We start from the raw sequence: 13,758 nt of genomic DNA on the forward strand, positions 1-13,758 counted from the left end.
TGCTGAAACTCACATGGAGCCAGGGGGAGTGGAAACAGATTTTGGGACCATATTAGAGACCTGTGGATATTATGACATGTTCTGAAGTTATACTTCTCCTGACCCTGAAGAAGGTCCTCAAAAGAGTCTTTTCCACCATTCATAATAAGCCGTAACTTCTCTTCAGGCTTTAAATGTTGTAACAGTTCAATAAGGTGAAAGGAATCACTGCCTGGTTTAAAGCAGTGGTTACATTTGGTCTTCTGTTGAAAAAGCATGGAACATTTTGGTCTGCCAGATGAAAATGGTACACCTTATGCTTAGGAAGCTCTCTGTCTTCCCTAAGTTACCAGGCCACATTGCATGCTGGTTGTTAATGATGTAGTTTAGTGATCCCCATTCAGATGAGTTACACTTCTTTAAACTGGCATGGTGTTAAAATCAAGTCAAGTGTAGGCAAGTGTACATATCTGTGTGTAAATCTGAAACCTAACATTCATATGTGTTGAAGATGTATGGAGGTATTCCTACGTGTATGAAGATACTTCTCTGTATTACTTCATTCCTGCCATCCTTATTGAACCTAAATCTGATAAATCCAATAGAGAGTTTGCTTGAAAGGAGAAAAAATTTGGCAGAATTTGGACTACAGCAGATGTTTATGTTATAGCTTGTGACCTCCAAATAGAAAATGGAGGTTTTGCATCACAGCTTGCTTGAATACAGGTTAGAATGTTTTCCCTGAAACCATAGTTTTAATTTTTCCTTTCCCCACCTTGGCTTTATGGATTCTGTTACTCCTAGGCAAAATCAGTTTCATCTGTTAGAAGGACTGAATGTGTTCTGAAATGGTTTCAGACACACCGTATAACAGCAATAAATAATATTACAAAGCTGACTTAAATGGAACAAACAGGATTGCAGTGAGCAGAAAATTGCTGCATCTGCTGGAACCTGAGTTAGTGAAGGGCTTTGCATTGTTCATATAATTTCCAGTAAACTGCAAGTCATGTTTACAGTGCTTTGAGGTTTGGCATACTGAAATTCTTTTGTAGAAAAGCATGTATTTTAAAAGCACTGTTGACAAAGGGGGCAATTCTAATGCAGTTGTGGATGAAAGAGGTCAGCCTCACAGCTGGACTAGGTGATTGTTGTAGGTTCCTGCCAACTCTCCTCTCCTCCTCCTCTCCTCTCCTCTCCTCTCCTCTCCTCTCCTCTCCTCTCCTCTCCTCTCCTCTCCTCTCCTCTCCCTCTCCTCTCCTCTCCTCTCCTCTCCTCTCCTCCTCTCCTCTCCTCTCCTCTCCTCTCCTCTCCTCTCCTCTCCTCTCCTCTCCCTCCTCCTCTCCTCTCCTCTCCTCTCCTCTCCTCTTCCTCTCCTCTCCTCTCCTCTCCTCTCCTCTCCTCTCCTCTCCTCTCCTCTCCTTCCTCTCCTCTCCTCTCTCCTTCCTCTCCTCTCCTCTCCTCTCCTCTCCTCTCCTCTCCTCTCCTCTCCTCTCCTCTCCTCTCCTCTCCTCCCTCCTCTCCTCTCCTCTCCTCTCCTCTCCTCTCCTCTCCTCTCCTCTCCTCTCCTCTCCTCTCCTCTCCTCTCCTCTCCTCTCCTCTCCTCTCCTCTCCTCTCCTCTCCTCTCCTCTCCTCTCCTCTCCTCTCCTCTCCTCTCCTCTCCTCTCCTCTCCCTCATTAATTCAGGACTGCAAGCAGTTCATACACCTTCAGACTGTTTCTTCAGTAGTACTCCCTTGTCAGTGCATTCACAGTCATCAGCAGAAATAATCTGGATTCAGCTTGTCCAGTTGCCTTCATATCACTACCAGTCATATATCTGTGAGTTCTCTGATTAATTCCATTGGTAGAACTCTGTGCTGAATAATTCTGTTTAAAAAAAATTGTTAAATTGTACTATTTACAGATTATTAAGTAGATGTGTTAGAGTGGAAAGTTTATACACATTCTCTCTCAGCTTAACATGTTGTTTTGGTTGCAAATGTGAATGCCTCATTACCTTTACTCATTTGCTTCTGATTTTTCTGTAAGCTGATACAACATGTAAAGCCTGTTAATATGGAATTCTCACAGAATGTATGGTGGGAGGGTGGCAGGGCATGTGTTCCTATCTGGTGCATGCATCCTTGGTTTCATATCTGACTGCCAGGATCTCTGTGCTGCAGTCATGGCAAAAGACAGTACAGTAGGTTTTAGAAAAATGCTCTCCTGCCTGAATTGGGTCAGTAAGGTATTTCATTCTTTATTTTGCACACAGGTGGGTGCTAGGGGAGCGCTCACTACCATCAGAGGGAATTTTCTGACTTGTCAGGTCTCCTTTCTGCAGACCACTACTCTGCAGCAAGGCTTTGCAGCTCTGTGTGTTGCTATGTGAAGGACCTGATAATTTATGAGACAGTACGGGCAGCACACAGCTGCTAAAATGAACAAGCACAGTCAGTCTGTACAGAGGCTTTGTACAGCGAGGGTTACCTGTGCTATCTTTAAGTGAACACAAAGTATTTTATGAAAAAGGCAAATGTATGAAGCCTGTCATTTTAATAGTCATCAATTTTTCATCTATCCTTAACTTCACTGAAATGAAATGTAGCAATAATGACAATGTTTGCTATGTAGAGTGCAGAAAAGCAGAGATTTTTTTTCTACAAGGTCTACTGCTTTAACTCACTGTTCCCAGCCCCAAGTCCTTCACAGCACAGTTCAGCACTCCAGGGAGAAGCACAAACAGATTTTTTGCACATGAATAACACATGATGTTTGTGCATACTTTTTTTCTTTTTTGGAAAATTGTGTTTTAAAAAATAACCTAAAAATAGGCTTAGGATGCTGATTTCAGGAGCATTGCAGCAACTGGAGGCAGACGAAGTCCTAAGCAGAGTGTGCCAGAAAAGTTCTACCTAAATTCTTCTCTTTTGCTGTTCCATTTATTTAATCACTGGTAAGACAGATATACGACTGTGTATTTATAAAAGCAAAAAACTTTATCTAAAACCAATACAGTTCTTAAAATGCTATCCACACTGAAAAAAAATCAGAGCTGTTCTCCTGGAAGAATGATGGGCAAAAGTCAGTTTGCAGTGGAAGAATGGAATTTTGCCTGCTTTGGTTGGGGATCAGAGTACCAAATAAAGCCCTCACTTGGCTTTAAGTTGCATGTGTGAATCAGGGGCTGATGAGATTTGAGTTGCTGTGTGTAAACAGAAAAAAAAATATGAACTGAACATGCTAGTTGTGTTGTTTTAGGGTCCGAGGAGTTAGGAAGTGGAAGCTATGGGCATCGTTACATTACAGACACCGTGACTGGTGATGATGATGGATTTGATATTGATGACTCAGACTATGACATTTACATAGAAGAGGTAAATTTCAATTTCTACTTTGGCATTTCTGTTTTCTTTATAGTCTTGTGTTTGATCTTATTAGGAAGTTTAATATTTGATAGTATGTGCTAAGGTATAATACTGATATAGTTGTTTCTTTTTTTTTCAGCGAGAATGAATTTGTTACCTGATCTCTGTATCTTGGAAGATGCTCTTTTCACTTCCATGTAGCATTTTAAGTTTTACTGAATTTGTGTTTCTTTATTTCCTTTCAGCTCAGACCACTTCCTGCTATCAAAGGAGGCAACAGAAAATTTCTGGTTGAAACCAAGGTCACACCAGGGTCCAGTTCCAGGCTCCTGTCACGGGTCCTTATAACTACTTCAGAACCTACTACTTCCACACCTACCACCACACAGCCTTCAACCACAGTGGGGGCTACTGCATATCGGGCATCAAGGAGGGGCAGCCTGTCTCCTGCCACACGCCTCTTTGATCTCTCCTGTGATGAGGCTGTCTGCTCTGCAGACAGCTTTTGTGTCAATGACTATGACCGGGGAGGCTCACGTTGCCACTGCAACTTGGGAAAAGGAGGAGAGACATGTGCAGAAGGTAGGTTTCTGCCTGCCCACTGCTGCTGGCTTTTTTTTGTCTGAGGCAAGGAGCAGCTTCACAATGAGCCAAGCAAAGCGCTCTTTGGGAATAGCCAGCTAGGCTTAATGGATCCCTATGGACAGCAGCAGCTTCCATGTCCCAGTCCAGACATCAGTCTCTTTTCTTCCTTTTCTTCAACTAGGTTTGAATAAGTTACTTTTTAATAAAGGTGAATATAGAACCCACGTGAAGATGCACAGGGAGGCTGTCTTCCTTACCACACCTTGGAGTGGGAGGGTGATGAAGCCATTTGTGTTGGTAGGCGCTCAGGCCTGCCAGGGTCCAGCCATGACATCCACAAATTCCAGCAGTGACATTCAACCCCCTCTTGGACCCTTGCCTTTTGCCTACTTTCCAGTATGGTCCATCAGAGGATGCTGAGCACGCAGCAGGGATGTGAGACAACCCCCCCTTTGTAAAACCATCTACATAAGAGGCTTGCCCCAGCCAGCATGCTGGAGTGGTTATCCCAGCATTCATGTCAGGCAGCCTGGGGCAAGGAAGGAACAAAATCTCATCCTCAGTTAGAAGTATGGTCTGAAGCCTCGGTCAATGTGATGATGTGTAGATGTGAATTTTCCCTTCCCTTGTCACCTTCCTGTCTGCTCCCTCTGCAAACCTAACTTTTTCCTCTTGCTGGGTCTGATGTTGAGCTGACCACCTGGAGATCTGGTCCAGCTCACATGCCAGGCCATAAGAAGGTCACTGTGTGTGTGTGTGTTTGGGTTTTTTGTTTGTTTGGTTTGGTTTTTTTCCTTTTGTTTTTGTTTGTTTGTTTTTTGTTTTTTCCCCTGGTGTTAGTTTTCTTCTGGTTTGGAGATAAAAGGGTCAGATGAGTACCAGACATTGTGCAAAGCAAATGTCCCATGGCTTGTAGTGGTGCTGTCCCACCAGTTAAGAAAGAGCTCATCCATCCCTCTGCATGCTGATCTGGTCTGCCAAGGCCCTGGTGTGTGGCAGTGCATCAGACACAAACACTTCTTCTGTGGGATCATGTTAGACATCTGTGGTGCACAATGTCATGCATCAGGGATGCAGACACTGAGGGTGTTTGATCTTCTCCTGCACAGTCCTGGAGTAAAAAGAGTTCATTTTAAAAACAATCTGTTGTGACTCAGTCACATGAAACAGCTGCAGATGTGAATTTTGGCTTTAACCAAGCATGAAGGCTTGAGGATTTATTTGAATTGACATAACTTGATAAAACTTGATATAACTTGAAGAGTGGGTTTGATAACTTCTGTCCAAACCCACCATCTTTTAAAGTGAGTGTGTTATTCTTTGATAAGTGATAGCATTATGTAGCAATATTCTCTTGTACTTAGCTTCTCCACAGAAATTAATATTAATAAATACTGTGTTAATCTGAATGAGACCAGACCTTTATTTACAATCAGCAGCTGCATTGTTGAGTCATTTCTGCTTGTGATTAGGTCATGAGTTATTTGTTGTCTGCTGTTGTTGCACTAAGGTTTATAACACTTTCTCTTCACCTCAGCCCAAAATGTAGGCCTTGCAAACAAAAAATCTGAGAGAGCTCCATTAAGGTCCAAATATGCAAGAAAAACCCGCTCTGTATCCAAATAGCAAGGAGGAATAACACTCCTTGTTCCTCCTTCCTCATTAGGCTTAGATCAACTGGAAAAACAATAATTCTGGCCTGAACTGTGTCTGTCCTCAGTGCTTCCTAGGAAATGAATCACAAAGGTAGCAGTAAAACATGTCTCTGATTTTCTTTTCCTGTGCTGAAGCCAGGATGGTCCTGTAACATAAGACAGACAACAAAGAGTGAGGATTGATAACACCAGCTGACCACTTTTGCATCCAGGGATGGAGGGTGCCTGCAGGGACTCTCTTGTCCCCATCACTTAATTTACCTTCTGCCCTGAGATGACCTGAGGGAAGTGTTGAAAGCTTCTGGGCTCTTATGAACCTTGCAAGGATTTTGTGGATGCTGGACACAGCAGCTGTGGAGCAGCAGTGACTAACGCTGTGTGTAGTCTTGCCGCGTTTTCCACATATGTTTTTATAATCCTACAACACAGAACATTGCTTTATTGTCTGTGTTAAATGTATTCTTAAAAGGAGATTAATGTAAAGTAGGTGGGTTCAGTCTGCTTTGACAAGTATCAAAATCTGGAGAAAGTTCCACTGAAGCCAGCAATTAAACTGTTGAGCAGTATTTGGCCCTCGGTATCCTGCTTCTTTCCAAGTGCACCAAGTCCTCAGGAATAAAAGAATTAGTTGTAGAAGGTGGTGGGAGGACAAGGCAATAGGTTAACTGATTGTTGACTGCTGCTGTCTAGTTATTGTTGGAGCAGCTCTGCCTCATATTATCACGTATTATCTAGCGCAAAATTTTTCTATTGATTTTTACAAGGGAGAAAACTGCTAAATAACATGCTTCTGTCTTTGCTTTTCAGATATTATTATCCAGTATCCTCAGTTCTATGGCCACTCATACATCACCTTTGAACCACTGAAAAACTCCTACCAGACATTTCAAATTACCCTTGAATTCAGGGTAAGTTTAAGCCATTTCAAGTGCATGTAAGACATTTAATTTTTATTCCCTTTTTCTGATCATTCGAACAATGGAGCAATAACTTAATTTCAGTATAGTTTACAATATAATTGTGATGAGCCTATGCATAATCTTAATCTCTAAATATCTGGCTTCACCTTCAATGGATACAAATGAAGTTGAAACACTGAGATAAAGTGTTTTTATCCATTATTTGTAGGCAGTGCATGAAAGAATTCCTGCGACTACTAATACTGTCCTTACAGACAAGCAGCAATGTACATTGGCAAGACTTTAGCCATGTGAATGAGCTAAAGGCTAAATAACACCTCGAGTTTTTGTGAATTACAGTTTGGAAGTGGTATGCAGTATTTTTGTGTAGAATAAACTTCAGTGTTCTTTTATTGTGCAAAATATTGTTCCATATCCAGAGCTCTGGATATGGAGCTCTGCAGGTCTGAAGTGGGAATAATATTCCAAATCTGAAGTTTGGGATGCTAGCTACTAATACATGCATGATACAGAAGTACTTAAACAATAGTTCAGAAGTGTATACCCCCCAGTGACCTGTGTTAATGCTGTCTGTGTGTTTCGGCAGAGCTGGTAGGGCTGCCTGCAGGGAGGGTGGCTGAGCTCTTGGCAGATTCTCCAGCCTGGGTAGGAGGCTGTCACTAGGGCAGTTTTTTTTTTTTTTTTTTTTGTGGAGAAAACTCCTCCATTGCTGAATTTTCCTGTCACTCTGAGGCTCAGGCTTCTATTTTTTACGTTGATGCTGTTGTTGCAGGCTGAATCAGAAGATGGTTTGCTGCTATATTGTGGAGAAAATGAACATGGCCGTGGTGATTTTATGTCACTATCAATCATTCGTCGTAGCATCCAGTTCAGGTAAAACCTCCACCCTAAATCTGATGTAAAGAGAAAGGGCCGTTCGTGTTCTGTATTCACTCATGCAGGCCTCCTGGCATTTTTGCCTGACATCCTCTTTGTTGTGACACATTATTTCTGGGTTTAGAGGAGGTGATCCTTGAAAACTGATGAGCTTTCTTGGGTTCCTCTTCCCTCCAGGGCTTTATCCCATGGTATTCTACCAATCAGGTCCTTGAAGAGGTCTGCTTTTCTGAAGTCCAGGATAGTGAACTTGCTCAACACCCTTTACATTGCCCTGGGGATCTTAGGCTCCATCATCTCATGGTCTCTGCAGCCCAGGCTGCTTTTCAACTTCAGATTCCCCCCACCCCCTCCTTGTTAGTTAGAGCAAGATCCAGCATAACACCTCTCCTTGTTGGCTCTTCTGGGAACAGAGGTAGCCTCTAGCCCAGAGGGAGACCTTATTGTTCTCTACAACTGCCTGAAAAGAGATTGTAGTGAGATGGGTGTTGGTGTCTTCTCCCAGGTCATGAATGATAGGAGAGGAGCAAACAGGGTTGCTCAAGTTGCACCAGGGGAAGTCCAGACTTGATAGTGGCAAAAATTTCTTCACAGAAAGGGTTGTCAGGCATTGAAATAAGCTGCTCAGGTAAATGGTCAAATCACCATCCCTGAAAGTATTTAAAAGACATGTACATGTGGTACTTAGGGACACTGTTTAGTGGTAGACTTGTCAATGTGCTAGGTTAATGGTTGGACTTGATTTTAAAGGTCAGCCAAAATGATTCTGTGATTCTATACCAGGGTGGTTGAAGTCCCCTATGAGAACGAGGGCTTGTGAACATGAGGTTACTCATGTACCTGTTAGTAGAGGGTCTCATCTGCTCAGCCTTCCTGGTCACATGGACTGTAGCAGACCCTCATTTGAATTTCCTCTCTCCCTGCTCTCACTTTTATCCTGACCCATAAACTCTTGTTTAGCTCCTCAACCATGTGCAGGCAGAACTCCATGCACTCCAGAAGGTCGTTGATGTAGAAGGAGACACCCACTTTTTGTCTCCCTTGCCTGCCCTACCTAAAGAGCTTGTAACCTTCCATTCCCATGCTCCAGTCATAGGAGTTATCCCACCATGTCTCTGTGATGGTTATAAGATCATGGCGCTCCACACACACATATGTTTCTAAGCCCTCTTGTTTATTCCCCACACTGTGTTTGTGTAGAGGTGTTAAAGCTGGGACCCTGGTGAAGCTGACTTGCTGACTGTAGTGGCTACGTTTCCTTCAGGAAATTTCTCCATCCCTTCCCTGCTGTCTCCTAATACTTCAGAAGCCACTGGCTTATTTTGGCAGAACTTCATGTGTGCTTCAGTGTTTCCAGCACATCTTAACCAACAGGCTGTAGCACTGTAGTTAGTGTCCTAACTTGGGCATGCCATCCCACAGATTGTCATAGGGAAGCCTGATATGATCCTCCTCTCCCTTCAAATCTAGACTAAAGAGAACTACAAGATTAAAGAGAACTACAAGCTCCTGGCAAAGACCCTATTCCCCCTTTGAGAAAGTCAAATCCCATCTGACACCATCAAGCCATGTGCAGTGGAGGCCATCCTTGGTGTTAGCACTGCTTGTCACCAGGGAGTTGGAAAACTCCAAAGAGAAATTACTGTGATTAGCAGGAGCTCAGAATGTAACACCCTCCATCCCGCAGCAGTTTCAGCTGTTGGCAAGTTTCTCAAAGCAGTTGATACAGCCAGAGGATGCAAAATCTTCTCCATGCAGGAGAGACAGATGAAGTTTGAAACTTAGATCAGATCATATATAAACCCACTGTTTAATTTTTCCTGTGGTCTGCTGGCATGAAATATGAAACAGAGAGGTTCCCAGGAGTGAAGGGAATATCTGGAGTCTAAAACCAACTTTGAGTTATTTGGTTAATATAAGATGGTCCCCTTGCCCTCTTTGTCTCACACTCCCAGGTTCAACTGTGGCACTGGAACTGCAGTCATAACGAGTGAAAACAAAATCAAGCTGGGGAACTGGCACAGTGTCACATTGTTCAGAGATGGGGTAAACGGCTGGCTCAGGATGGACAGTGATGCTCCAGTGACAGGAAAATCCCAGGTATGTCATCCTGTACCTGCAGCTCAACTTTGGGCTCTCTCAAGAATATGCAGATATTCTCTTCTGGCCAGCAGAAGTCTGACCAGATTTAAAAGGTACATTTTTATTTATCAGTGTCGCAGAATTTAGTGAACTAGTATCAGAGTACAGATTACTCTCCCACATACATAGTTTAGAAATCATGGAGGTGAATATCCTGGTGCTGAATCCCATCAGTTTTCTTCTTGTCCTCCGTGCTTGCTCTGCCATCCTTCTGCTACACTTTGCTAATCTCACATATAGGACACTTAAATGTTCACCAGCTTTTAGAGTATGTGTCTCTGGTTGCTTTCTTTTTCAGGGCTCAGAGAGCTGCTCTGCTTCCTCAGACAGAAAAATTAGATGCATGTGTGCATGTATATGTATATCGTTATGTATAATGTGTGTACAGCCACACAAGGTTTTTATACAGAACTGTAATTACATGTATACCATGAACATAGATTTAAGCACAATAATGGAAATAGATGGACATTCTGCCCTGATTTATGTCAGCATTTTCATACGAGGCCCCCAGGATTAAATATAATAAGGAAGATATTTTGACTTACTAATCTGATGCCAGGCCAGAAAACAGAAGTGAAATCCAGGCACAAAAAAAAAAAAAAAAAAAAGAAAAAGAAAAAGAGATTGCAAATTATTTCAGATTTTTTTCTTCTTCCCTTTGGTAGCCATGATTAGCATGTCATCCCTAGCACTGAAAAAGTGGACTCATACATCCTATCACTTCACACATCCGTGTGCAGGCACTGGAGGGAAAAAGTGCTGCACATAGAGTTCTCATCAGCTGGAAATGACAGATTAAAGGATTTCGATGGTTGTCACATGTCACTATTTGTTACCAGTGCTGTGAGGCCACACAAAGGACAAATGTGAATCAGGAGACACATGTCCAGTAAGGACTAATGCTAATGTCCAGCACTTTGGTAAGACTGTATCTGGCTACTACACATGGCTATCTAGCCAAGAAAAATGAAGTCAAGGAAATAGAGGTGTAATAAAGGGCTGATAGGAAGACTATGGGCCACAGAGTCTTTTACATGAAGAGTTTGACAGTGGACACATATTTTTGTAGCTGCAGCCATACCAGAAAAAAAACACCAATTGTTCCAGGTGCTGCTCTCCACCAGAACTTGCTGCTCCTGTAGTACTGTTGTGCCAGGGAATGCTCCCCAGTCCTTCCTAGTTAGAATGGCCCAGAGCCAGGAGCATGGTAGCCTCTTCTGACCTGATTTATTTTTACTTGAACAATCTTAGAGAGTGAACACAAGAGAAGTGGCGATTGGCAGAATAAGCACAGGTGGAGCATCAAAAGTGATGGAAGATGGCAAGTAGTTAGAAGCAGACTGGTTTGCTGTATATCCACAGCCCTGGAATATACCCACTGTGAAACATCTGCACTCTCTCTAGACAAAGGCTTCACCTGAATTATTTTTCCCTGCTGAAAATGAGATCTATTTGATGTATTTCTGCAGTGAACACCTGAAGACTCAGTAGCCTTGGTTTATTTAGTCTGGCAAAACATAGGCTAAGGGGATACAAGTTATTGTTATAAATACCAGCGAGGCAGGGCAGAGGTGAAAATTCAAAAAAGTTTTTAGGCTACACTTTGCTGCTAGCAGATTGACACACTGGTGAGCATCAATCTTTTGTTTCTTTGTGTACCCTGTAGCAGTGATAGTAAGCTTGTATGTGTATGTCTACAGGCAGGCTAAGGTAAAAAGAAAAAAAATGCAAAAACCCAAAAAACAAAACAAAACAAAAAAAACCAAACCCAAAACAAACCAGCAAAAAAACCCCAACCCAACCAAACAAAATAACAACAAAAAGCCCCCAAACAAACAAAAAATAAAGGAGTAAAGTTAGTGCTAGCAAACTGAGCTGAACTCCACTGAAGTTGTAGTTTCGTTGGTTTATGCCTTGTCTTGGGTTGCACTGTTGTTTTTCATAATTTTATTTTTTCATTTATTATTCAACACTAAGTACTTGCTTGGTTCTGTCCAAAAGGCAGTATTGCATTGGTCTGTGTCTCACAGGGCTTAGAGTTCAGAAGACAAACAATTTTGGCAAAAGTAAAGGAAGATATGGCAGCACAGACCGCAATCCCCTCCCAGAACACAGTGATTTTTAAACTTTTCATTATGTATTAAGTAGCCCATGTTATCATGAAGGATGCAGGTGCAAAAAATGACATTTAAAGTGACAGACTGAGTAATGGAATGACTAATGGAAAGGAATTATCAATGAGCAGCATGCATATCCCCTGACATAATTCACCGTGTAGGGAAAAAAAAGATTGTACACAGTGTGGCTTAGTTAGTTATCCTATGTTATATCTTTTCTACATCATGTCATCCTCTGTTTTCCCTTCAGGGCCAATATAGTAAAATTACATTCCGGACGCCTTTCTACATTGGCGGTGCCCCCAGTGTGTACTGGCTGGTCAGAGCTGCAGGCACCAATCGTGGGTTTCAGGGCTGTGTTCAGTCACTCAGCATCAATGGAAAGATAATTGACATGAGACCCTGGCCATTAGGGAAAGCTCTCAGTGGTGCTGATGTTGGTAAGTCTAATGCTTTGGGGTTTTCAATCAGTGATAAACCAGGGGACGCTTTTTTTGCCTGTCAGAAAAAATTGAGCAATGGTCACTGTTTGAGGGATGCTCTACCCCTTTGCACAATTCTTTTGCTGGGTGTAGTTGGAGGGTATTTCACGTTTAACATCACTGCAGTATACCAAAAAGCCTTGGGGATGCCATTGTGCAGCACTATAGTAAAAGCAGTTCTCTTGAGCAAACAGGAAACTAAAAAGTTGCCAATATAATTATGTCTGCACCAGTATTTCTGCCAGCACCTCTCAGGATTCGTCTTCATGCTCCTGACTTAGACAATCATATCATCAGAAATCAATAGTATGCACACAGTGTTTGTATTTAAAGCACTATAAACATAAGAAAATGTGGTTGCCTGAAGGCACCATTGCATTTCTCCAAAGCAATACAAGGATCTTTCAGACTCACAGCAGTGCTTTGGGCTTTAAAAAAGTCTATGTCCCATAAAACCCCCATTACTGCTGAAGCAGTCATGCCTTCCTGGTACCCATCCATTGTTTTAATGTCCAGTATGTTTTTAAAATACCATGGAACACATTATTTCAGCAGCTTAATGAAGTGTCATTATAACATTATCTCCCCTTTGCAGATTGAAGGATGGAGAAATTGGGTATTTAATTAAGTATTCCTGTTTTATGTATTCATCTCTGTTTCATGCATGTAATGGACCCTTGGAAAAAAGGCAAGACAACAGAATTCTTGCTGGAATGACCTCCTGATCTAAACAGATTAAGAGTTAATAGTAGAGCCAAGTCATACAGCAAGTGGTAAAGGCAGCAAATAGGTCCCGTATCACTGAAATCTCTGTGGCATGCCTCACCCACAAAGTTATCTTTCTTCTCTTCTGTAGAAGTGCATTTGGCATCACCAGAAGGAAGTAATTAATGATAAACTTCCTAACAATCACTCTGCATTCTCTATATAACATGATCAAACTTCTTTGCAATACACTGAGAGAACTGAGTGGCCCAAGAAACAGATGTTGTAAAGAGTGAGACTTTGGAAATTCACAGTATAGTGTGAATCTGTGGCATTTAGAGAGATTAAAGCCATGCTGAAATTCTCTGAGCCCTGATCTCTGTTGCATTTTGGGCTGCAGCTAGCTTCATTCCCACCCATGAAGTTCCACGAACTACTGTATGATTAACACTCAACATTAATGAAAATTAATGCTGCATTCTGCCGTGTGTGAGTTGACACTAGCGACAGAGACTTGAAAACAGTATGCCAGATAAATTAAGCTTAGGATAAACAAATTTCAAGTGAACTCTACTAGGGCTTAGGGGTATTTTTTTATAGCCATACTTTTGTTTGTTTCCCACTGGCATGGTGTGTAACTCAATGGTGCTGTGCTACATGGATTTGCAGAACAGTAGAGTACAGTAGTTTTACAAGACTCTTCTCAGCCATCTCAGTTAACAAATCTGTCCTCCAGTATTTATTGTCAGAGGTCCCTTATGACACTTGTGTAATTTCAGAGATGTTATTTCATTGTGCCTCAAAAATAAATGTGAAATTCTTAGTTTGTCATAAACACCTTGCCCCTCCAAATGACATGCTTGGACTTGTACAGCGCAAGTGTCTTTCTGGACTTCTTTTAATATATAAGATTAGTTTTTTACTGTCACTGATGGGGGAATTA

General features: G+C 42.0%; 1 protein-coding gene across 1 annotated transcript in view; it reads left to right on the forward strand.

Moving 5' to 3' along the window:
• The window catches only part of EGFLAM (EGF like, fibronectin type III and laminin G domains), a 72,906-nt gene that overhangs the window by 39,176 nt on the left and 19,972 nt on the right, over positions 1-13,758 (forward strand). The window contains exons 8-13 of the mRNA XM_030467949.1: positions 3,224-3,339; positions 3,576-3,912; positions 6,378-6,478; positions 7,263-7,363; positions 9,322-9,466; positions 11,879-12,068. Coding sequence (XP_030323809.1) covers positions 3,224-3,339; positions 3,576-3,912; positions 6,378-6,478; positions 7,263-7,363; positions 9,322-9,466; positions 11,879-12,068 — 990 coding nt within the window. The remainder of the gene's footprint in view (positions 1-3,223; positions 3,340-3,575; positions 3,913-6,377; positions 6,479-7,262; positions 7,364-9,321; positions 9,467-11,878; positions 12,069-13,758) is intronic.

This window comes from Calypte anna, chromosome Z (genome assembly GCF_003957555.1).
Source record: "Calypte anna isolate BGI_N300 chromosome Z, bCalAnn1_v1.p, whole genome shotgun sequence".
Lineage (NCBI taxonomy): Eukaryota > Metazoa > Chordata > Aves > Apodiformes > Trochilidae > Calypte > Calypte anna.